Raw genomic sequence first — 27289 nt, 5'->3', positions numbered from 1 at the left:
CGGGAAATTCTGTGCAGGATTTCCTGGCGTTTAGACCGAGTATGAGCAAGAACTTCGTTCCAATAATGAATATTATATTGTTCTATACTTCTGGGGATATGTAAATCAAATCAACATTAGATATTCGTTGTGTAATTTCTACAACAGATGATACTTACCACTAAATGGGTAATTAATATAATTGAATACTTTTATTAATACCTACTTAAGACTATAGAGGAGTAGCACAAACGCATTAGTTTAGCTTAAGCGTATTTGGACTAATAAAGGGGTTTCCAATTATAGGGACTTGACAATTTTCAATTTAGTTTGTGGACGTACCCTTTCACTAAACATCGAACTGTTACTGTCATTTTACTTATTAGACAACATTTTTATCATGGTGGAGTACACCAACGAACAACCTATCCACGAACGAGCAAATCATAAAAATTTACTACAGAAATTCGGATGCTTTTTGACTTTGTAAGTATATATTTTGTTATAATTAACTGTGCAATTATAAAAGTCTTTCTATTTGTAGATGTAAAATGTTCATTTTGCACAGTCAAACCCAGATAATCTCTGTACACCTGTACACACGCCGCAGTAAGCAAATCTTGCGATTCACAAAACGCGAACGGAGCATTATCCGTAGCGTTCACGACACGTTTACGTGACCTGTATTCACCATTCATGATTTAAACGAGCTAGTTCGACCCGAGCTATGAAGTTTCTACGAAAATGTTCTTTGTTCTTTCGGCATTATGCTCATGTCAGAGGTAAAATAACTCTGAACGGTTGCGACTTGCAGTGTCGTCCCTTTTACGCGTAATTACCCAAATAAGAAATTCTGTACGCTTCATCAAAAATGTATCGCTAAGAAGCAATGTATGATGCGATTATAATTTATGAATAGCACTGTTGCTTAAGCTTAACAAATCTTAGCTAGAGCTAATGGAAAGTCCATCTCGTATTAGGAGGAAGGGAGTAAGAATACTTAAGAATTGATTTTTTTGGTAAAAAAAAAAAAATCCACAGCCGAACGTATAACCTCCACGTTTTTGGAAGTCGGTTAAAAAGTGGGCCCCGTGCAAGTTTCTTATGCCGGTTCTTCTCGCCGGGTTAGTTCCCGAACCGGTGGTAGGCATCATGTAGACTTTCAGAGAACATTAGCAAAAATTTGTTCTGAATAAAACATTTGAGTTTGAGTTTTAAGATGGTATACCTTAATTGATTCTGAGCATAATTATACCAAAGATACTCTTGGTATTTTCGACAAGTAGGTCAATAAATATCTCCTCCGGCTCCCATTCACCAACATTTTGAAGAGAAATTAGCCTTCGTTTTTATTACCAAGACTTAAAACGTGTAAAATGCCATATTAGAGGAATTGAATCTTAGGCAAATGGCGGATATACGTACTTAATATGCGAAGGCTAGGGCTAGCCATAGACAACTAAAATTGACTTGATATTACCCGACCAAATAAGTTGGGTAATCTGCCTAAATATCTATAATGGTCACTGAGGTAATAAGTACTACGTACTTATATGTCAGTAATAATGGTATGTATTCTGTATAGGTCTATATTATATGTAAATATTATAAATGATTGTATTAAGTTTACTTTAAGCTGTAGCAGCTGCTCCTTGAAGTCAGTCTCGGCGAAGGTGATGGACGCGGCGCAAGTGATGTTGGCGGTCTCGAGCTGAGTCACCAGCTCGTTCACCCCCAGGGAGTACACCTCCTCATTCTGGGAGAACGCCGTCACTGTGTCCCAACCGAATTGCCTGTTAGATTGTTTGTGTTTCGATTATATTATATTTTGACATAGCATTACGAAGAAGTTGATTCATATACTGATGGCGGACTTCCTCATTCGGTCGGGTTATGTATGTCAATGGCTGGGTTTGAAGAATCCAATTTACGTAGGTCCGTCATCTGCCTATGATTCAACTTATAGAATACAGATACATTTTTGTCAGGGAGTCAACTATTGAACCTCTAAAGTTAAAAACTAAGAAATACATTTTCATAACGTTTCTTAGGTCCGCAGTCTTTGTTCGTCATGTGACCTTTAATGAGCAGACAATAACAAAAAGTCTTACAGTTTTCAGTAGTGGGTACGCTGCATATTAAAGTACTAAAAACAAAGTTAATATTTTTGTAAGTAAAAGGGAAAAAGCCTGGACAGAAGCAAACACGCTTTACATAATATTATATAGACTTATTTTAGCTAACTTCAGTAAAAAATAATATATAAAAGATATATTGCTTCATTTTATAGAAAAACAATTTATAAAGTACCTAATAAAAGCAATTCTGGCAGTGTTATGTGAGGAGTCGGGGGCCACCGTCCGGCAGAACAGCGGGAACTCAGACCGATCGCTCAGCGCAGGGGAAGTAGAGCCGAAAGAAACCTGAAAAAGTTGTACAGTTCAATCTATGTCGATCTAATCTAAACGATTTAAAAACACTTATTATTAATATTTTTTGAAGTACTTTTACAGTTATACATTTTGATTTCGTAGTTCAATAATAATTACAAGCTGTAAAAGCTTTTTCTCCAAATTAATCAATAGTAATTTGGAGAAAAAGCTTGTTGTTAGTGTAATAACAATGTAAAAGAAAAAGCTTTTTCTCCAAATTACTCAACAGTAATTTGGAGAAAGCTTTTACAGCTTGTAATTATTATTGAACTACGAAATCAAAATAGCTGTATAACTGTAAAAGTATTTCAAAAAATATTAATAATGTGTATTACATATTGATGTAAAACACAAAACTGATGAAAAATGAAAATGGATTTAGTAAATACGAAATATGAACACATTCCATTACCCTAACAAGCGCGAAGGCGGTTTCAGTGCGTGGATTATTTTAGGTACGTTCGGGAATTCTACTCGCAGTTCGCTCGATCGGAAGCCTCCAGCGATGTAATTTGTGTTCGATATTCTTTCAAACAATTCTGAATAGAGATGAAAGTGGTGTGGAAAGAGTTGTGAATAATTTAACGGCCTACGTCATAGAATACGGGAGTCTTACTTTGATGCTAAAACGTTTATACTGAAATAGCATACTTTATGTTTCACGTAAAATAACATTCACGGTTAATTTCAGTAAATTAAGATGGAAAATAAGCTCAATGCTTTGATAAATAATATACATGGGAATTGTTACTTTTCAATGAAAAATTATACTAAGGTAGGTATGTAATTTAGTGTAGAGTATCCATACCATAAAGTTAATATACCTAGCTAGGTACATTATCTTTATGAGCCATACTTAATATTATAAATGCGAAAGTGGGTCTGTTTGTCTATGTATCTGTCTGTCTTTTACCTTTTCACGCTCAAACCGCTTAGCCGATTTTGATGAAATTTGGTGTAAATATACTTTGAGTCCCGTGAAAGAACATAATATGATACGTTTTATTCCGGAAAATGTACGGTTCCCGCGCGATAAACAAATTTTGACGCAACGGAGTTCATCTAGTAACTAGTTCGTCATCTAGTTAACAATGTAACAATAATTCCAGAAAAACTAAACGTATATGAAGGCACATACATAAGTTTACCAAATCCCGTCTAACATTGTTATCTCTAACTACAAGTGAAAGAGAAAATGACGACTTTGAACTTCGACCAAATTGGACTCCCTGTTCCAAAGAAACTTTGGTACAAGGACTTTGGTTTGAAGTAGTAAGTATTTATAAGGTCCTATGATAGTTATTGCTTACTGAGTACTTATAATTACATGAATAATTATTATAATTATTACAAACTCCTTTAAATGTTCATTTTTAGTTAAGTGTGTATTTTATAATGTTTACTATCCCACCAAAACATAAAATGTAATAGGAGCCAAGCAAAATATTGCATAGCTTTAATACTTCTGTCGTAAAAAGTTTTCAGATCACATTCAAGCCAAGCCTTCAACTTATTTTGTAATTTAAATCAACATTCAGTAAATGTATCAATAGATTTCTTTATTTTATTATTATTGTAGTGGCTTGGCAATGAGCACAAGAGAAACAATTAATATAAAACTGCATATTTGGAGGATTTCATACTTACACAGACGGCAAGCGTAAATTGTTTTAGTATGTAACGACGCATGTGGCCGATGGTACCCAATAAATGCAATTAGTCGCTGATTATTTCTCTAGTGATCATTGCCAAGCCACTATAATAATTATGAAATAAAGAAATCTATTGATACATTTACTGAATGTTGATTTAAATTACAAAATAAGTTGAAGGCTTGGCTTGAATGTGATCTGAAAACTTTTTACGACAGAAGTATTAAGGCTATGCAATATTTTGCTTGGCTCCTTTTACATTTCATGTTTTGGTGGGATTTCATATCTTTTTTAAGGTTTTTTTTTCGGGACCGGGACACGGGGCCCTATTATTAATAAGTCTTCGCTGTCTGTCCGTCGGCCATCCGTATGTCACCAGGCTGGATCTCGAGAACCGCAATAGCTAGATAGTTGCAATTTTCACAAATTATGTATTTCTAGTGTCGGTTTAAAAGCTAATAGTCCAATTAAAATAAAATAAATTATTAATTGGGGGCCTCATACAACAAACACGATTTTTCCCGTTTTTAGCTCTATATTCATAACGGTAACAGTAAGGTTTTTGAAAATTTCAGAAAATACTCAACTGTGTTTTAACTTTAATAATTAATCATAACAATTAAATAAACTTATTTTTTAAGGGGGGCTCCCATACAAATTTACGGTACGGAACCCTATGTACGCCAGTTCGACTTGTACTTGGCCGTTTTCATAATTTTTCCTTTCATTGTGAATAAAGATCTATCAGGGTACCAAATTTCAAGGTACTAAGTCTCAGTCAGTGAGTGACAAAATGTAGTAACTTTGACCATCTGTAACTATTAAACTATTTATCAAAATTTCATGTAATTTGGAGGTTAAGTTAGTTTTAATACTTGCTCCTAGTGACCGAAATTCTAAATCCCTAGCTTTGTTAACATCGAAGATAAAGGGGGTCTGAAAAAGCCGCGAACCGCTTCGAGAAAAGTATGGTACGGCCGTGCCTTTGCTAAAAAGCTTGGCTGGGACACTGCCGTGCCCCCAGATCATTTGTCTCTTTATTTAAGCATACTAGGCATACTAAGTAAGAAACACCCTAGGTGTTTCTTACTTAGTATGCCTAGCAGAATATGTTAAAATATTCGTTTAGTAGACACCCTTTAAATAAAAAATAAATTATAATTTCACCATGACTGAAAAGGGTCTTTTATCAATTATAGTACTTACTTAATTACATAGTTATTTAATCAAGCGAAGCTCTTTTGTGGATGACAACTTTATGAGTTTATACTTATTAATCCACGATAAATATCACATATTAGAAATGCAAACATAAGTTAAAGGGCATGTATTTACCTTCAAAATTTGCTTCACTGCTCAAACAGATCTTGTGTTTACTTGAGCGAAAGCCTAACAGACAGAGATAAAATTCCTGAAGCAGAAAACACTGTGATCTTTTCAGCTACTTTTTTCGTCCGATTTAACGTTGTATATTTTTTGCCGTGACATATGAATCCGAGATAAGAATTCCTCGCGATGTCACCTTTGGAAATTACCCTACATATAGCGTAGCGTCCCCTAATGTATTTTAAACGAATTCTCATATATTTCTTTGTACTTGTTCGTCGACCAGTCAACCGTTTCTAAGAATGGGATTGGAGGGACTGAGAAAATTATCATGTTATGTACGCCACAACTAGGGTTACCCTTAACCAAAAAGCCGGCAAAGGAGCCAGCTTGGCCGGACATTTGTAAAAAAAAGTCCTGCTATCGAGTACTTAGAATCTGAACTCTAAGGGCCTGTTTCACCACTTTCTGATAAAGTGCCTAATAGGCTATTCACAACTTTTTTGACAGATTCTCCATACTTGATCTTTCAAGTTAATTGGTGGATAGCCTTATCAGAAAGTGGTGAAAGCCCTAATTAGTGTAGGAATACGGTCGTAATTTTCTGTTTTATTAAAAAAAATATATTTCATTAGGTGTAACACCTTCTAAAAATAGTAGATTTTCATATAAAATTATCGATTCAAAGCTCTACAAAAGCCGGACTCCTCTTAATTTTGGCCGGAGAAGCAATCAAAAAGCCTGACTGTGTCCGGCTTTATCCGGACGCCTGGCAACCCTAGTCACACAACATTTTTTCTTTGTTTCTAGATGAATGTAGACATTACAGGCAAACAAATGATGAAAATTATTGTTTCCGTTTTCATCGGGCTAGTTCCCGAACCGCAGGTAGGTCATCGTGTAGAATAATTCTAAATGAGTTTAGTTTTGGAACTGTTTGGAAGTAAAATAGATTAATTAATCACATTTCATTAATGAAATAATATTATATTTGCTTTGGCGGGACCTGTAATATTTAAAAAAATAAGGCACTAATGCAAAAGTTTGTTGTAGTAAACCTATTATATTTTCTGCTATGCAATTTACAGACTTTGCCTTTATACTTAATATTAGTAATTACTTAATTAGTTCGTTTCTCATAGTTCACAGGCGTAGTTTATGCATAACTCTCCTAAACCTCAACTATTTCTATGTACACAATCTTCATTATTTTGAAGAGGGTACCAGCTAAGAATGCTGAGTTCTTAGATGACAAAATATTTTTAATATTTAAGACTGGTACTGACTTCAAAATAATGAAGATTGTATGCATAGAAATAGTTGAGCTTTAAGAGAGCATTAGGCACATTAAAGAGTAAGAATTATTTAATACTTTTTGGTTCATTATAAATAATTATTGTTTTTACTCTGGAAGTCGGTTTTAATTTTTTGTTAAAAATAATAATTTCACTCTTTTAAGTCATATTTAATCAGCTGGTTTTCTGTACAGACCAATGTTTATGCTTAGTGACTTTGGATCCGACAGCTCGCTCTTAATCAAGCAATGATAAAATTAATGTTCATACGCCTGTCTTTAAAGGCTCTAAAGTACTGTTCAGTGAATTTATTTCTATCATTACACTCATGGAAACTCATCAGCTCAACATAATATAATATTATGCTCAAATATAACTATAATCGTCCTTATAAATTTTAAGGAGAATAACATACCTCATAGATCTTATGATCAAATTGCTAACTTGGTAACCTAAACACCAATATCGAATCATTTATATTGAAATAACATTATAATTTTGTAAATCGTTCGACAAATTCGGGTTTCATTCTTAAAGACGATTAAAAGTACCAATAATAAGGGTTATAACTTATAATTACTTAGATAATTCATGGTGTGGTGACTGGTGGTAGTGATAATGATAATGAATGTAACTTGCATAGTAGCATATGCTTTCAGTTCTTAAACCAACTCCGAAACCCCCAAACTTGTATTTATAAGGAATCCGGAGTTCTCTTAGCACCTTCGGAACCATGGTATATCTTATTGCAAAATCTTGCTTTTTGGTAGCATATGCTTAGGATACTTCATAAAAAATTGAAATCACTATATGTTTCCATATAAATTTTGAGGAGTTCCCTCGATTACTCATGGATGTATGGTGGAATGGTGGTGATGATGATGATGATTAATGAAATTTGCACAGTAGTATATGCTTTCAGTTCTTAAGACAACGCCGAAACCCCCAAACATGTATATATAAGGAGTAAGGAGTTCTGTTCACCACCTTCGAACCATGGTATATCCTGGTGCAAAATCTTACTTTTTGGTAACAAATGCCTGGAATACTTCATATGAAACCAAAAAAATCATATGTTTCCATTTGAATTTTGAGGAGTTCCCTCGATTACTCATGGATCCCATCATCAGGTACCACTTTTCAGAACATGGTACCAAATTGGAGTAATACCCTAGACAACAAAACAAAAATTTTGAAAATCGGTTCACAAACGGCGGAGTAATCGTTGAACATACATTAAAAAAAATATATCCACAGCCGAACGTATAACCTCCTCGTTTTTGGAGGTCGGTTAAAAAATAAGTGATAATACTTAAGGTGTGTACATGTTCCTTGTAGAGAGTTCACTGTGAAAGTAGCAGCTCTGAAAGACCAAATTTTTTTTTCACTTTTGTATGGGGAAACTCGTGACGCTCGGGCTCTTGCTTTGCTTAGCGATATTTGCGACTCGATGCGAGAAGGTATTTAGAAATTGGATTCTACGATGCCATTACAGATGTGTCTGGTGGCCGAATGGAGAAAAAAATCTTCCATTACGAGCCTAAACTAAGCCTAATCCTAATAATAATAATTATTATTATTTTATGAAGTAAGGGGGCAAACGAGCTAACATGTCATCTGATAGAAAGCAACTTCCGTCGCCCATGGACACTCGCAGCATCCAGAAGAGCTGCAGGTGCGTTGCCGGCCTTTTAAGAGGAAATAGGGTAATAGGGGAGGGTAGGGAAGGGAATAGGGGAGGGTAGGGAAGGAAATATGGGAGGGTAAAGAAGGGAAAAGGGTAGAATTGGGCCTCCGGTAAACTCACTCATTCTGCGAAACACAGCGCGAACGCTGTTTCACGCCGGTTTTCTGTGAGCCCGTGGTATTTCTCCGGTCGAGCCGGCCCATTCATGCCGAAGCATGGCTCTCCCACGTCAATAAAGGCACCGTATAGTTTAAATACGACTATATTCAAAATTCGCTGTATTTATCTGTCATTTAATGTTTCCTACATGCCAGACAAAGACAAAATACCTCGCACAGTTTGATGTGTAAATATTTTTTTTAGTAAGTTATACAAGTTTACCTTCCACTAACGGTAAAGGCGTTAGAAGTAGAGTACATTAGCCGTAGCCGGCTTCTAATCTTCTTAAACTCTAACTTCCTAGTGTGACCTAATACCGATGTACATTAGTTGTGACGTCACCGTTATCGGCTTGTGACGTTAATCTTAAGAGGATAAACCAGGGGCTAGAGAAATGAAAAAAAAGTACGTGTAATATCTATAGCTTTGTATTAGTGGCCGTAGATATTCAGGAAAAAAATTATAACTCTACTAGCATTATCCAGGGAGGAAACAGGGGACAACGTTTCGCCCATGACTATTACCAATGTCGGATGTGCAAAATCGACATTTTTATTTTATTTTTTAAAATATGCCCTTATAACCTAGGCTATCATGAGCTGAAAAGAAAAAAATTATATTATGCATAGTTTCTGAGATAGCCACATTAAAAATGTCGTATATTACTAAGATAGCCCGCTAACAATGTCGGATAGTCACTACCTACGTTATTAACGGGACGTGGAAGCGAGTAAGAGCGCACGATGTTAACGGAGGGAATTGACGTCGCGCTGTCACTTGTTTTTTTGCTACCGTAGTTATATTTTTATACTTTTTGACGCCATTTTCAATGTCTACAAGATCAGCACGGCCAATTAAAACTTGGTACTCAACGAAATGAAGAAAAATATAGTAAAAGGCAAAAAATGCTAATGGTAATATTATGTCCAAAGCTAACGCTAATGTGCAGAAAATTGTATTCACTATTCTTTGTAATATTTTTCAAATATTTTTAACAGTATAGCTTATGTTTTATTGCTTTAGATTTGATTATGAGATGAATTCTTAACTTCATCAACATTAATTTATCGTAGGTAACTTAAAATTGTTGGATGTACCACATCCAACGTTCTTAACCGGTTTTTCAAATGTGTAAAATATCGGTAGTACCACATACGACATTTTTAATCGGTTTTATAAATGATTAAACTGTCGGTAGTGCCACTTCCGACATTGTTATTTGGATTTATAAATTGGTAAAATGTCGGTAGTACTAAATCATAATCATTTCATTTATTTTTATTATTGATTAAATGTTGCTTGTAGTTTGTACCATATCTTTCGTCGCTTACCGACTTTTAAGAAATTTTAGAAGGCTTTAAAATGGGTTATTTTTCTGCGAAAATTAGGTTTTTGTTGGCACATGTCATTCACAATGAATTAATATATTTTTTTATTTATTAATCATATTTTTCATGGTTGTGCGAATTGGTGACTAGTAGCCGCAATAAAGCCTAAAGACTTTCTTGGCATTTTGCTATTAAACAGGTAGGCAACAAACATAAAGATTTACTAAAATTATGTAAAAGTGACATAATTCCCAAAAATAATATCTAAAATGCTATTTAAAATACCACAATGGATCAGAGAAAATCTCGGATGAAGAAGACTGCTATTGAATAATTACTCTAATAAATACTCATCTCAATTTTTCATGTAAATAAAGGCTGTGGTGGTACGTAAGTGCCCTAAAATGTAGAAATTTTTAAGAACTACTCGACTCCGCGAACTTCGTTTCATGGGCCTGCAAAACAGTCAGTCCTTCGTCAGTACTTTCTGTATTCCCCACACATTTAGGCACTATCATCTCTCCAGCATATTTGGAAGATCTAGATGAGATCGATAGCCGGTCGTTTGACTTGCAAATATAATATTTTCCATTACTCATTCGTGGTAGCCGCCGCCGTTGCCGCGTCGGCGCGGGCGCCTTGTTTTGAGCTTTAATCAAACTGTCCTTACTTCTAAAGTATTTGCCCCATGTTAATAATTTAAAGGACAATTTTATTTTTAACATAATTCTAATTAATATTTTGATATTTAAAGAGGTAAGGATTAATAATGAATATGCAAAAAAAGTCACGCTAGAAGGAGATGATATGAAATATTTTTTTTAATGAAAGTAATGGTTATTATTCGTTAACTATAAAAGATAGATATAATCTGCCCCGGGCTTTTTTGTAGATAATGATGAGTACTATAAACATGCATAACATTATTTTGATGTATCATCAGTATTTTTCGTAGCGGAAGCGGAATAATGAAATTTTTGGCAAATTCTTACCACTTTGGGTTATATTTTTGCTATTTTCAGTAGGATCCCTAATATTTTTCAGAATAATACATAGCCTGTGTTCTTTGCAAATGATGTAGCTTTACTAAAGTAAAAGAATTTTCAAAATTAGTTCAGTAGTTATTGACCCCATTCAATACAAACAAACATACGAATAAAAAAAACTTTTTCTCTTTATAATCGTGGACTTCAGTTTATAGCGCGCGGTGTCAACAAAATTGGTGTCAAAAGCTTTTTAAAACCCTGGTAACCCTTAAAGGAGTGAGCACACTGAGACGGGCCGTGCCGGGGCTCAGCGTGCCGGGGCTCATCGCGAAAATCCGCCTCCATGCAATTTGTATGGAAGCGGAAATCCGCTGCGCCCCGACACAGTGTGCGATACGCGCATCCGCTTCCATACAAATTGTATGGAGGCGGATTTTTGCGATAAGCCCCGGCACGGCGCGTCTCAGTGTGCTCACTCCTTTAATCAAAATACCCAAAACAGCAGTGTAGTGTGCACATAATTATTTTTTTTAAATTAAACTTTTATATACCAAATTTTAAGGGCGCTTATTTAGCTTAACACAACTTAGCTGCATTACACAACTTTAGCTTTACCCATAAACTATTTAGTAGTTATTATTGGTATGCTGTTGTTTCTGATATCTATGTTGGTAGGTGAGTTATTTGATGACGTGTATAACAATCGAAAGAATCGAAAAATTAAACCCAACATGGTACCACCTACATAATATGAGCAAGCGATAGCGCGATCTAGGTGACTCTTGGCGCCATCTGTTATGAGTTTTAGAACTAATTTAATTTGAACAAATTTACACATAAACACCCCCTTACAACCCCTTTTTCCAGTAAAAAGTAGCCTATGTCCTTTCTCAGGCTTTAGACTATCTGTGTACAAAATTTCATTACAATCGGTTCAGTAGTTTTGGCGCTGTTGTTTCTGATATCTAAGTTGGTAGGTGAGTTATTAATTAATAACGTGTATAACAATCGAAAGAATCGAAAAACCCTCCTCAACATCGTACCACCTCTTATAAAAATACATATTATGAGCAAGCGATAGCGCGATCTAGGCGACTCTTGGCGCCATCTGTTATGAGTTTTTGGAACTAACTTAATTTGAACAAATTATATAATACAACCCCTTTTTCCAGTTAAAAAGTAGCCTATGTCCTTTCTCAGGCCTTAGACTATCTGTGTACAAAATTTCATTACAACCGGTTCAGTAGTTTTAGCGTGAAAGCGAGACAGAGAGACAGACAGAGATACTTTCGCATTTATAATATTAGTATAGATTCACCAGCTGCCGGGCCGGTCATAATCTTCGCGGCGCAATCAAGGCGTACCCCCGCCTTGGTAGCGCTCACTTCGAAACGGGCGTACCGAAAATCGCAATTTTTAATTTCGCCATAACTTCTAAACCAAACGTCCAATTTTCATCAATAATTTTTTTCAAATTTCAATCAATCATTCAAAGACAAAATATTATCTACACAAACTGTACTTAGTGATGAAATAATTTATTTTGATAAGGATTATCAGCATGAGTAAAATAAATACTTTTAAATGTAGTACAAAAAAAAATCAAGATTTTGAAATAAAAAAAATGGTTGTTGTGCCTCAATCAACATAGATAGATATAGTGTGTCGCGGACATTTTTGTAGATATTTATAAGACCTACATTTACTTAGAACATTGTATGGTTCTATCTTTTATAGTTTAGGCAGCGTACGCAAAATAAGTAACTTTTACGGTTGATTTTTTTCACCTTGTGTCAGAAAAATCTAAATATCTTACGGAACCCTATATTTCCCAAAATAAAAAGTAGCCTATGTTACTCGTAAATAATGTAGCTTTTGAGTGGTGAAATAATTTTTAAAATCGGTCCAGTAGTTTTTGAGCCTATTCATTACAATTAAACAAACAAACAAACAAACATACAAACAAACAAACTAAGTTTACCTCTTTATAATATTAGTATAGATATATATTTTTTTATTTTTTTATTTTGCTTAGTTAATATAAGTTATGCTATCAAAAGTCAACAAAATAGTGATGGTAATAATTTTAAATTTCAATGTTTTAAGTAAGTAAGTTTTCATTTTCAGGTTAATGAGCGTATCTCGTCGTTAAACTTTGGTTTGGCGAGGTTTAAAATGTATTAGTTTTTAAGTTTTTGAAATGAATAAAAAAAAAAAAATAATAATAATAATTTCGGATGAAAATTTGATTTTCCGAATTATTTAAATCAGAAATAAATGTATTTTCATATGTACATTGTTTTTACGTTTTATTTGACAGAAGTCCATAAAAATATATTTTTTCTTTAAATTGTTGTCATTTTTGTTGGTAATTTCTACGCGACATATTTTTAAACTAACAGTTATCACATAACAATAACGTAAATGCCACTTCCGACAAGCATAATAGTAGGCACATAAATCGGCGGCATTTGTGAACATCAAAGCAGTGAGACTTCTGTACTTGTACTATTATCTATTCTGTGGTATTACCCTGAAATTTCATGATCCTACTTGAAATAAGTAAAAAGTTATGCACAATTTAGACTTTAAATCGCTCTCCTGTAAAGTTGTCGTTTTTCACATCCGACATTGTTAATAGACATGGGCGGTTTGTATGGAAAAAAGGACGGTGTGGACTCCTCTTAAGCGCCTACATACAATACTTATATCAAAATCTCACCACGAATGTTCTGGACGTATGGAATTGATTGAAAGTATTTTTGCCTTTTTTTTCAGAGATTGAAAACATATAAAGCTATGACATTTGTTATTATTTGTGATAGTTTTCGGTGCGGCCGCTCAAGTACCTAGGTATTAGGCTTATTGGCTCTTCTAATTTCTAACGTATTAGGTTTTCATGCACATGTGAAAGAAACAAGTATCCCTTGTATGTTATTTATTGCATGTAGAAACATGCAATAAATAACATAATACATAATATATTGCGATCAATAAGATGTACTTTCAGATAAATTAATTCATAGAAAAATGGCGGACCATTAGGTCTAGTTATGTTAACCTAAGATTAACATTGGCTTGCCATATCAATACTTAGTAACACGTAGATCCGCCATCTGCCTATAAATCAATAAATATCTGTTAGTATATTAGTATTATTGGAGAAATTAATCAATATTTGGACTAACCTGCACAATATTCCAATATGGCACCACCTTGGCGATGCTCTCAGTGACCTCGGAGCAGGCGGTCCCGAGCAGCATCACCAGCCGTGACTCTCGCCGAGAGTACAGCGCGTGGAAGAACCTGTCCAGACCCACGCCGGGGTCGCACTGAAAATAAATATTAAAAAAAACTGAAAAACTTTATTTTTTTTTATTTTAACAAATTATCAAATTCGCTCTTGAGGGCCGGCATTCCTAGAAACGGACGATTTTCAAGATTTAAAACTGACAGTAGACACAAAAATATAGTAAGTAATTTAAATTCTGAAAAAAATATATGTGTTAGTTAACACAGTGGAATTTATATTCCGTTACACAATATCATGAACTTCGCTCGATAGAAAAAAATCCCAAACTTACCTCTTCTTTTAACGAATTTTCAGATAATTTTTGCACTGAATTAAAGACAAAGAATATATCTAGGGCGATTCGTTTTTTTGACTCAATTTAATTAATGTATAAAAAAACGACGATCAAAAAACTATAAAATAGCAGGCGCAAAGTGTGTGACTGAAAGCGTATTAGCCGAACCTTTGCGCTGACTTGTAAACTGATTTATATGTTCGGTATTCATTTACCTAACTGTTTCCGTATGTATTACCTTGCGTGATATTTATACTTATTTTATTTTGACAACCCTATTTTCGGAATATAGTGAACAACACACACAAGGTGTGAAATAAAGTCTACCTTCACGCGGCGCCAGAGAGCTCAATGTCGGCTGCTCGCGTGCGGTCCGTTGGTAATTTCTACGCGACATATTTTTAAACTAACAGTTATCACATAACAATGACGTAAATGCCACTTCCGACAGCATAATAGTAGGCACATAAAACGGCGGCATTTGTGAACATCAAAGCAGTGAGATTTCTGTACTTGTACTATTATCTATTCTGTGTTAATACGTCATAATATGCAAAGTTTCAAATTAACCCATCAAGCGGACACCGGTGACCGCGACAACAATAGATTTCCAAGAATCTCCGATCGAAGGATTAATCAGACCTCCAAGGGACGAATAGCTCTCCCTAGTTAAGGAAAATAATTACGTACGTAACGTACACTTACTACTCTACAGGGTGCAATTAAACCTACCTGCCAAATTTTTTTTGGGGCTTAGATATCATTAGGTGAGTCCATTAAACCAAAAAAAATAGGGTGTTGATTTTTGGTGGCGCCCCCGGCCCCCGCGCTTTAATAGGCTACTTAACCAATATTCAATTTCATTGAACAAATGCATATTTCTAGTAGAACTTGGCCTAGGAAACCGTATTTCACCCTTATCATGAAATAAAAGCTTATGATTGATAAATAAAGTCGATTTGAAAATATGATTTTATGAAAATAGGATTTGTACTGACGAAAACGCTTTTGCGGTACTTCCGATTTGGATGTGACGTCATCATACTTGTAATTTAATATCTTTTATTTATCGCACTCGTTATATGTAAGTTTATTTGTTCATAAATAATAAGAATAAGCCTAGAAAGATTTGTTAAATATATTTTCTTAAATAATTCAAATAAAACATCAGTTTTATATATTATCTCCATTTATTGTAGACGGGAAATGAAATGGCCAAAACTTTTTTCCAAAAGTTTTCAACATTACAAATTATTTCTAATTTCTTATTTAATTCTATTATAATTTTTGGGCACTTTTAGAGTCGTACATTTAGCACACAAAAAATGTTCAATAAAGAGAGTCTAAAATACAAAACGTATGACGTCACACTATGGCGGACAGTGTTTTCGGCACCATTTATAAGGCATATTTTTCAATCAACATTTTTATGGGTTTTTACTGTGTAAAATTTTAAAATATTAGTTTTTTTTTGTGAAAATGAATGATTAAGAAGCGATTGGCATGAAGAAAAAAATTAGGTCAAGTAGCCTATTAGTGTCTGTAAACAATGTACCCTAACCACGACCGAGTGTTATGAAATGTGGAGGCATAGGTGGAGGTTTTTGAGTGGCGGAAGTTTACGCGGAAGTCGGAACCCAGAGACTGTACGAGCAAGAAAGCGTTCCTCGTCTTCGTAACAGCTGATTGATGATTCTCGAATGCAGCAGCTGTACCCTGAATCTGAATCGCGAGACAATCAAAGACACGGATTATGGACAGTTCGCACTTCGCAACACCTGCACACGCCTAGCCAGCCTCGAAGACATGCCTCTGACGAGGTTAAAAGTGACAAAGTTGTGCTTAACAAACTTTTAAAGTAACAAACTTTTAAAGACAATGTGCAAAACGCGCTAGACTTTGCTTAAAGCAAAACGGATTGCAGTTTTAAACTCGTTTGAACTATGCTAAGTGTAGACAAGATGGAAGTAAATAAGATTTAGAGGTGGGTTGTTTTGATTTTTATTTTTTAATTAGTTGTACTGTGTACATAAGTTAATTGAATTTTTAAATACGCCTAAATGCGAAGGATGTGGTTTAGATTTATTATAAATTTCTAAAGTGCTTATTTTTCGTAATTAAAAAGTTGTAATTTTCGATTCTTTTGATGTGTATCAATTAATTTTATTCTAAACATACCTGTCTACGTCCTTTACATTTGACGGTCCTAAGTTCGTCAAAGTATGAAGTACTTGTACTATTATCTATTCTGTGGTATAAAGGGAAAATTCGCAACTTATGATAATAACAAGAATGCAGTGACGGATTAGCCCTTAATCAAATTAAGCAATTGCCTAGGGCATCACGTCTGAGGGGACACCAGAAGAGTAAAGGTTCAAAGACCGATTATAGTTGAGATACGGATAGGGGGGCCCTCAGGCATGTATTGCTTAGGGCATCAAGTAGTCTTAATCCGTCACTGCAAGACTGTCAATGGAAGGGCGGGGCGGGGCCGGGCCGCGCATGTGTCCATATTTTGTGGTGTTTGGTAGGATAACTTTCAGAGGCTATTTCTCAAAATTTTAGTATTGAGTGATTATAAAAGAAGAAATACGTGTATTTTTATTTTTAACAAGGATCAATATATCCAAATTTGGCAGGAAGGTTAAATTGCACCCTATATAATTAATGAGAACTATAATACTTACTAGAGTATTTTTTTAGTACATTAAAATCAGAACACACCTAATTAATAACTTTTTCAATAATAATATATCACGCTATTCTGAGAAAAATAAAGAACTTATAAAAATATATTCTACCATGAACCAATAATAATTATTTGTCCATGGTAGAATATTTTATATAATAATATTATCCTCTATGGTTCTACATAAATTGAATCTAATAACGTTAATTTAATTTTTAACAGATTGTCGCTCGCGCTTTTGTTATCATTAATATACGTTTACTTGCTTTTAGTTTTTATTACTAAATGGACTGTTCAATTATTTGTGATTGCTTTCTTTAACGAGCTTCCGTAAAACTAAACGAGCTGGTTAATAGATGTCTAGAGAGAATTTAATTTAAAATAAAGGAGCTAGACAAAGGTAAGGTTCTGACTATTACGTTTCGAATAGAAACGCGCCTTTTAACTAGGTTCGTGAGTAATGAGACTTATTTTCTGAACCTAAACGTTTTGCGTTGTTTTTAGGGTTCCGTACCCAAAGGGTGAAAACGGGAAACTGAGACTTCGTTGTCTATCCGTCTGTCCATCCGTCTGTCTGTCTCCAGGCTGTATCTCAAGAACCGCTAGGCTTCTAAAATTTTCATAGATTGTTTGTATCTGTTGCCGCTATAACAACAAATAGTTACTAAAAATAAAATAAATATTTAAAGGGGCTCCCATACAACAATCGTGATTTTTTTAGCTTTTTTTTCTCTATATCAGTAATGGCAAAACCTGAAATTTTTAACAATGAAGGCCTTTATAATATTATGTTTACTTAAATAATAATCTATACTAATATTATAAATGCGAAAGTATCTCTATCTGTCTGTCTGTCTGTCTCGCTTTCACGCCAAAACTACCGAACCGATTGTAATGAAATTTTGTATACAGATAGTCTAAAGCCTGAGAAAGGACATAGGCTACTTTTTTTACTGGAAAAAAGCGTTGTAAGGGGGTGAAAATGCGTAAATTTGTTCATATTAAGTTGTTGTTCATATTATCCATTTTTCCTATCTTACGGTCTCCAGCTGAAATTTTTTTACTTGTATTTTTACATTGTGTGTTTAGGTTAATAATCTTCAAAATATTAATAATTTTTTGATTGAATCTGATTAACATGTGGTTTCTCGTTAAATTGGGAATAAATTATGAGCTTGGTTTTTCATTAAATTGGAAATTAGCAAGTGGTTTTCCATTACATTAGAAATAATTTGACTTCCTTTAAATTGGAAGTAGCTGAAGAACCAAGGATAGATAAGTATAGAGGATCAAAAGATATAGTGAAGCCCAGGAATACTAGCAGAGCGTCGCTGTTGTTCTCAAGGAACACCATCCGGTTGACGCACAGGAGTGCTATCAACGCTCTCTGTCCCTACCATGCAGGTACTATTAGGAAGGTGTCGTTACAACTTTCTGTCTAGCCTCATTTCGCAACGCTTTATAAGGAACTTCGTTCCAAAAGAAGAAAAAGAAGAGATGGAAGCTTATATTCATGGAAGGATACCATACCTACCAAGGAGGTATCCTTCCATGAATATAAGCTATGGCAATATAGGGTATGAAGAGGAGAGAAAAAGGAAACTTGTAAGTATTGAAAAGTCAATTGGAAGAGTCGTCATTGAAATAAAGAAACAAGTCAAGTAAGAAGACAAGTAAGAAGGCGTAGAAAGTAGGAGTTATAACAGTAGGTATACATCTAGATTTTGTAATGTCTGATTTAATCAAAATTAGAAAAGGGAAGGGATGTAGTGTATGCGCAGTGTATCTACATAGTAGATACTTAACATTGTCTCATAAACACCAGTAGTGGGGATGCAATCTATATATGTCATTGTCAAGTAGTCTAGAGTTTCAGTTGTATTATATATCTATATATTACATATATAGAGTGACAGTGACGGTGTATAGACGTGCGCTCCGCAGTGGTACTGGGTGTGTTAGTGAGCCAGTGTCCCTAGGTTTCTACAGCTACTATACAAAAAACACAATTTTGCCCTATTTTTGCTCTATAACGGTACGGAACCCTTCGTGGGCGAGTCTGCTTGGGAGCCCCCCTTAATTTTTTATTTTATTTAAATATTATTATTAATTATTAAAGTACACATATATTTTAGGCCTTTGTGAAAATTTCAAGTGCCTACCTGTTGCCATTATTGATATCGAGCAAAAAAAAATTATGTTTTTAGTACCTATTTCTTGTTATAGCGGCACACAATCTGTGAAAATTTCAGATGTCTAGCTATATAGGTTCTTGAGTTACAGCCTGGCGACAAACAGACAGACGGACAGACAGACCGACGGACAGACGTACAGACGGACAGACGGATAGCCGGACAGACGGACAGACAGACAGACAACGAAGTCTTAGTAATAGGGTCCCGTTTTTACCCTTTGGGTACGGAACTCTAAAAAAAGGCATTTGATGAAAATCATCAACGAGATGTTACCAGTTGCTTCGTAATTGCACTTAGCACCGAAATTAATTTATCGCGCGGGATTTAGCCGAGGCAAAAGCTATCTGATCTCCCTTTCCGGAATTCAAAGTTGTTCAGTTTTCCATATGAAACTGCAAAATTGGTCGGTAAAGCATGAAGAGATAACAGAGACTAGAGAGTGACTTTTGCAATTATAATAGAGAACGTGCGCATCGAAGTGCTGTGATGTCTCCAGACCGAACATTGTGTTCTATTATTTATTTACTTGACATGTACAATGTACAATGGACATCCACCTATAGTACCTTCACATTCTAAGTAAACATTGATTTATCCACATAAAGTTACATTTATTCCGTTTTGTAATATTATAGGTATTAAAAAGCTGAAGAGTGTTTGATTGAAAGTTAAAGCACAGATTACTAAAATAGTTATAAGTTTCTGTTAAAGTTTGTTTATCATCTCACGAACTAAGTACGAACCGATTTTTATGTAATTTTGCACAGATAGACACTTTTATGCGGGAAAAACAGACCAAAATGCGCGGAATGTCTAGTTTTAGGTATAAGCTCACCTTGGTGTCGTTAGTGATGAGTGTGAGCTCGTATCCTGGCAGCAGGTGGTTGGTGTTGACGTGGCTGACGGCAAGCCGCGCGGCCGCCAGCTCCGACATGCCGTCCACGCGGGGCACGTCCCCCACTGACAGCTCGAATAGACCCAGGATCGATAATATTCGCTTAGGGGTCTCGGCTGCTGTAACAACAATAATTATAGATTATTTTGTTGTAGATGTTTTGCAATAATTACTCTTAGTAAGTTTAAATAACTTTGCGCTATGGTCTATGACAAGTTATTTCGGTAAGTATACTTACACACTTTTTAACTTTTTTATAACTTACTTTTGAGCGTAGAATAATAATTACTCTAGCTCTAAAAATTATTTTAGAGTTACAATTCATCCATTTGTTTTGGTCGGAAAGATTAGTTCTGGTCCACATACAAATTAAAAAGTCTATTCTAAATTTGTACGTGGACAAGATCTGAAATCATTTTCTAGAGCTAAAATTAATTCATAAAGCTACAGATATGAATATTGAATGAGGATTCAACAATTACATATTTAGTTAAATTCCCGCAAAAATACTATGCAACGAATTGCACGTTGTAATTCGCGCGGGGATAATAAATATGAATTTGGAACATTACACTCGACGACCATCATTCGCAGTCGCATTCGCCATACAAAGGTATAAATAATATATTATGAAACCACAACTCTGTTTATGTCAGGTACACTGCTACGTAAAATATAACTATCAATGCTTACATCATCCTTAGTAGGTAACTGCTAATATAGAATTGACTAAGAACAATTGGATTATGCAGATCTAGTTAGTAGTTACATCATCTATACTTACTTATAATATACAGGGTGTAATAAAAGAAAATGATAATACTTTAGGGTATACCCTACTTGCTACTTTCACAGTGAACTCTAAACTAGGGATTCATATTGGTTGACTACTGAACCCTAAAACGAAACCCTAACAAGCTGATTTTTTGTATATTAATAGGTTAATAGTTATATAATTTAAGAGTAACATTGTCCTACAGTTAATAGAACAATCCATATTTGAGGACCATCAAGTCCAAGTATGAAATCCTTTCTATTTCTGTTAGCCACCACTTTCAAGATTTTTCGCAGATAAAAATTTTGTTCGTCTTATCAAAATGAAGCCAGTCACAAAAAATTTGCTTGATAGTAATAAAATAAATTAAAACAAAAAACTTTTTGAAAAAAAGCTTTTTTTAAATAGTCTAAAAAGAAGAAAATAAATTTCTCCTTAAAAATTTTAACTATTAAGTTTTAATCCTCAATATTTTATACAATTTGCATGATAATAAAAGCTTGTCGCGACTCGCGAGACTTGACAATCTAGTACTTACTTGATAAATTTATTTAAAAAAAGATATACTACTCAGTTAAATTGGTAATAGTTTATGTACAAATAGCGCGACAAGCTTTTATTATCATGCAAATTGTATAAAATATTGAGGATTAAAACTTAATAGTTAAAATTTTACGGAGAAATTTATTTTCTTCTTTTTAGACTATTTAAATAAAAGCTTTTTTTCAAAAAGTTTTTTGTTTCAATTTATTTTTTGTTTTTTAGTTTTCTCTGGCTAGATTTCTTAGTCTGTTTGATGGTAATTCTTGAAAAAATTGTTAAATTCTGATTAACTGAAGTCCTTAAAAAAATCTATATATTTAGCGAGTTGTTTTATTCCGTTTATTTCTGCATGACTAAAAAGTTAAATTTCATTTAACAAAAGTGACCGGATTCAACCGGCTGACACTGACACGACACGACACGACACGTCACGTCACGTCACGTCACGTCACGTCACGTCACGTCACGTCACGTCACGTCACGTCACGTCACGTCACGTCACGTCACGTCACGTCACGTCACGTCACGTCACGTCACGTCACGTCACGTCACGTCACGTCACGTCACGACACGACACGACACGACACGACACGACACAACACGACACGACACGACTATTACTTTTCAATTTACTCTCAATGACTCTCAATTTTTATTTGATACCCATAATTATTACAGAAGCGCTTTAAAATAAGTACTCCCCTATCTTGGTTAAGCTGCCATCGTTATTGGATATAGAATGACATTACCTACATTCGTTTCCGAGTTACTCTCAATAAGCCCTTTCATTTGATACTCATATTGCCGAAGTACATTAAAAATAACTATTCCCATATCTTTGATGAGCCGCCATATTGGATGTAGAATGACATTATGACATTCCTTTTCGAGTTTCTTTCAATGAGCCCTTTCATTTGATATCCATATTGCAGAAGTGCTTAAAAAATAACTATTCCACTATCTTGGATGAGCCGCCATGTTGGATGTAGAATGAAATTACATTTGTTTTCGAGTTACTCTCATAAAACATTTTCATTTAATATTCATATTGTAGAACTGCATAGAAAATAATTATTTCATCTTGGATGGTCGATTGGATATAGAGTGATGTTACATACCATATCGTGCATGGTCATCCAAACTAAACGAGTATGCAAAATTTCAGCTCAATCGGCTAAATATATCTACTTCAAAATTGAGTTAAAAAATTCCACCGTAACATACATACATACATACAGAGCAAGTTCAATAAAAGCTTTTAAAAAATAATTGTTCTAGGGCTCCCGTACTAAAAGTTTAGTAGTACTAGTATACGCTGAAGAGTTTGATTGTTGTTTGAACCCCCAAAAGCGTCTCAGTAAAGCTATGAGTTCGAATTAAAAAAATGTTTAGACGGCCAATAATATTGCACAATAAAATTGATCGTCTGGGGGCCCGCTTAATCGTGAAGTGTGAACGTACCAACAATTATTGACCCGTGTTAACAAGCGTTGACAACAATGAAAGTTGAACTCGCCAAAATATATTTACAGGTGAAGTGGTGAAGTGTAAAATTCTGTCAATACGGAATTAGATGCTCGAATTGTTGTTCGACAATTTGATTTTTTTCTGTAATTGGGGAGTTCCTCAGTTGATAACAGGACTGGAACGTAATAATTTACTCGTTTGAACATTGTTACATACGGTCTTCATTTATTAATTTCTTTATTTGTTATCAGTAAAAAATGTTTAAAGAAAATAGGAACACGACGAGTAAAATCTTTTAATAGTTTTTGAACGGAATATTCTGTGGAAGTATTTTTAATTTCACCATCAGACTTCCCGTTTGTTACTGCGGCTAAAGAATTTTGTGTAGCAAGCCTTGTTAATTAAATTGCACGTAAAAGTGTTTTAGTCCTGAAAATTGTCTATTACAGATGCTCTTTAGTAGAACGAGGTTCAGTTTTTTTTAAATCGAAAATAAATATTGATTATGAAGGAAACAAAATGAGCACGATTTTAGTAATCTTTTTAAGGGTTTGAAAATACGATTAAATCATTTTATAACTGTCGCAGTCATCTGGTTTTATCTGCAATTTGATTGAACGAGTAACGACTAACGCATTCGTTGAATGACCGAAGGACAGCTCGTCAAAATGTTGACTGCATTTAACGTCTTGACTAAAAGTCATAAAGTGAAGTCGATAATACATAAAGGATATTATTATAATTTTTTTAGCAGCTGTTGGTGGCATCACAATAGGTAAATCTACGGTGTCACAAAATTTTATTAAAAATTATAATCACTTTAAAGTAAATGTAATCTAAAAAATATCAACACAGTGCTAGTAAAAATGACCGGTATAGAGTGAAAGTAGACAAAAAATTGTGTTTTTTGTATGGGAGCGTTTTATTTTAATTATATTAGAGGGCGACTAACCCCAAAAATCAAACATCGTCCTCTCTTCACATTCACGCCCGTCTTTCATATGCCAGGTGAAAAAGAACGACGCGGATTCATCGCCAAATTAGTTTTTTATCAATAACTCGATAAATATACAACATTTTAAAAATCCGCTAGGTCGATCTCTCAATGATAGCATTTTATACAATGTGTTAAAATATTAATTTAGTTCAATGCATGGTTATGGCAATAAATGAAAAATTCGTGAAAATTAGATGCATCTTTGTGTTTTTTTTTCTATCGAGAAAATTTAAAGATATCGTGTTTTTGCTCAGATCGAATTCTTGGAAATATGTATACTGTAGTATCTAATTTTAGAAAATGAAACAATTCGGGGCTTGTTTTCAAGTATAAAAATGAATTATAAAATCGACACTTTAGGGTTAGTCGCCCCCTTAACTAGCTGTTGCCCGCGACTTCGTCCGCGTCAACATAGTATAATAACAAAGATCGATAGTCCGCTAACAAATATGAAAAAAGTAAAATATAACCTCCTCCTTTTTGGAAGTCGGTTAAAAAATAACCTAAGTACTACCTTACTACATCAGCTATCTACCAAAACAAGTCCCGGCAAAATAGCTCCAGCCGTTTCAGAGATCAGCCGGAACAAACAGACAGACAGACAGACATACAGACAAAAATTGTAAAAAATGTTGTTTTGGTGTATGTAGCGTATATAGATTAATATGCATGTAGTAAAAAACGGTTCTTTGTATATTACAAACAGACACTCCAATTTTATTTATATGTATAGATGTAATAGATGTATAGATTATTAAAGTATAAATATAATTAACGATTTTGTGAAAATTTCAAGTGCTGTTACCATTATTGATTACGAGCAAGCAAGGCCAAAAAAATCACGTTTCTTGTATGGGAGCCCTTAATTAATATTAACTTTATTTTTTGTATACATATTTTGTTGTTATAGAGGCAACAGATATACACAATCTGTGAAAATGTCAGAAGTCTAGCTATAGCAGTTCTTGAGATACAGCCTGGAGACAGACAGACAGACAGACGGACAGACATCGAAGTCTCAGTAATAGGGTCACGTTTTTACCCTTTGGGTACGGAATCCTAAAATGCAGTTCCATCGCGATCTAAGTAGTAGTAAAAGTAATGTAAAGACTAACAAAAAACATTGATCGTTACAATTGGCATGATCTTAAAGTAAACATAAATCGCGCGATTTGTAAATACTTATAAATTAGTACCAATTTAACTGAGTAAATTGATATTATATTTTTATCTATATAATACGTGAGAGAAAAACTTTGTAACCCTTTTTACGCAAAATGGGGAAACGTAGGTGCATGAAATTTTGCACAGTTATAGTTTATATGGTGAAGGAGTGCATCGAGCTAATATTATTTTAAAATTATGCTTTTATTATATATATTTTTAACAAATAAAACGTTACACACACTACGACACTACTACTAGGATAAATGACAGATTTTTGAGTGACAAGCCTATACATACTGTAGTGTATAGGCTTGTCACTCAAAACCTATATACTAAGTATAGTAAGTATACTTAACCCCCGACAAAAAAGAGGGGTGTTATAAGTTTGACGTGTCTGTCTGTCCGTCTGTCCGTCTGTCCGTCTGTCCGTCTGTCCGTCTGTCCGTCTGTCCGTCTGTCCGTCCGTCCGTCCGTCCGTCCGTCCGTCTGTCTGTCTGTTGTCGTCGTTTGGTGGGCTTCATTGCATTCTAGTTCGTGATTTTGAATGATTCATTTATGAATATTTACACATTAATGGAAAGTTGACCTGGTGCTGTAGCATCACCTGGTAATCAATAGAATACCAAACTCCTCACCAACTTAGAGCAATGGTTTAGTGTTTGGGCTCATTTTAATTGCGACAACTAGTAAGACGTAGATAACCAATAAATTTTTGCACGCTGCTGCTGTAGCATTACCTGGATTCTATAGGAGCCGAGCTCCATATTATGAACCCAAAGTAGAAGTTTCATGTTTGGACTCATATTGACGGCCTCATCCAAAAGGACACTCTTAGATGGTATTCATTGGGATATATCGAATATTATGATCCTGTTGATAGGAATTATTCTGCACTATAACCAACACAAGTTTAAAAAGCATGAAATAAAATTAAATTAAGAAATTAAAAAAAAAACCCCGCCAAACAACTTTAAAAAGTAATGAAATAATAGTGTCCGACCGAAGGTCTATTTTTGGCCGAAGCCGAAGCCGATTAATCGGCAATCGCCACAACCTTCGGCCGAAGTCGAAGGTTTATAATCTTAATCTCGACTATCAGTAATTAATTTTGTTTAAAATTGTGACCTACAAGCTACAATGAATATTAAAATTATTTCAAAACTTCAATATTGAAGGTTTGGAAGGAAACTGGTTATCGTAATGCCTTGCGTCGTCTGCAACACCAGGGGTGCTACTGGTGCGTTGCCGCCTCAAGGGGGATGAGGGGATGTGGGATGTGTTTACAGCCCTCTCACTTACTGAACGAAGCATAGAAGTGGTAAAGCTACTATTCAATCAGAATTAGGCAACGCATCGTATTTTACTTATTAGCCAAAAACCAAAAATTTAGACTTTTGTCACCCTCCCCTCACTCCTGCTCACCTCCTAGACTTAAGGACTTTTAGTATGTTTTGTCCCTAAGCACCCTGAATAAGTTCCAGCAGAAATCTCTTAGGTTCCCGCTCACGCATTCTACAACTACTTTATTGACTGTACTATTGTAAAAAATAATATTTTTTTTATTATTTCGCAAATAACAATAATTAGACCAATCAATCAGTCTTTGTTTTACTCGACTAGACTGAAACTAGACTAAAAAATAAAATAAACGGTAACTTCTTAATAAAAAATTAAATGATTTATTAAGAAGTTAGTGTTTGTTTATTGTATTTGACAGTGACTCCCAGCGCCCTCTCCATACGCGACCGGTCCATCGCGTCGCTCTCTCACGATTCACATTTCACACAGTCTTTCGTAACAGTTCGTTCAATTTCGACAGTTGCTCGGACCTTCGGCGAAACCTTCGGCTTCGGCCGGGTTTTAGGCCGAAGCCGAAGGTTCGCCGAAGATGGTTTTTTTGGCCGAAGGCTTCGGCCGCCGAAGCCGAAGCCGAAGCTTCGGTCGGACACTATGAAATAATATATTTTACTGACTTTAAGTTTATAAAGTGATATTTTAGTCCATAATTGTTGTCAAGGTGTGTCGGGGGACCGCTAATGTAGATGTTTGATTTCGCATAACATTATAGTTTAAGGGACAGTTCACAGCGAACCGAATCGAGACAATCAGTGACATGGCGATACAAAATGC

At 34.7% G+C, this 27289-nt stretch overlaps 1 protein-coding gene across 2 annotated transcripts in view; it reads right to left on the bottom strand.

The window, feature by feature from the left end:
• Window positions 1–27289, bottom strand: part of LOC121739932 (gamma-aminobutyric acid type B receptor subunit 2) — a 148208-nt gene that overhangs the window by 19779 nt on the left and 101140 nt on the right. For both annotated transcript variants that reach the window (XM_042132554.1, XM_042132556.1), the window contains exons 3-6: window positions 20151–20329; window positions 14033–14176; window positions 2290–2402; window positions 1610–1772 (exon numbers count right to left, since the gene is read on the bottom strand). In XM_042132554.1, coding sequence (XP_041988488.1) covers window positions 1610–1772; window positions 2290–2402; window positions 14033–14176; window positions 20151–20329 — 599 coding nt within the window. The remainder of the gene's footprint in view (window positions 1–1609; window positions 1773–2289; window positions 2403–14032; window positions 14177–20150; window positions 20330–27289) is intronic.

Source organism: Aricia agestis, chromosome 2 (genome assembly GCF_905147365.1).
Source record: "Aricia agestis chromosome 2, ilAriAges1.1, whole genome shotgun sequence".
NCBI classification, from domain to species: Eukaryota; Metazoa; Arthropoda; class Insecta; order Lepidoptera; family Lycaenidae; genus Aricia; species Aricia agestis.
This window is presented reverse-complemented; position numbering and strand designations above follow the sequence as displayed.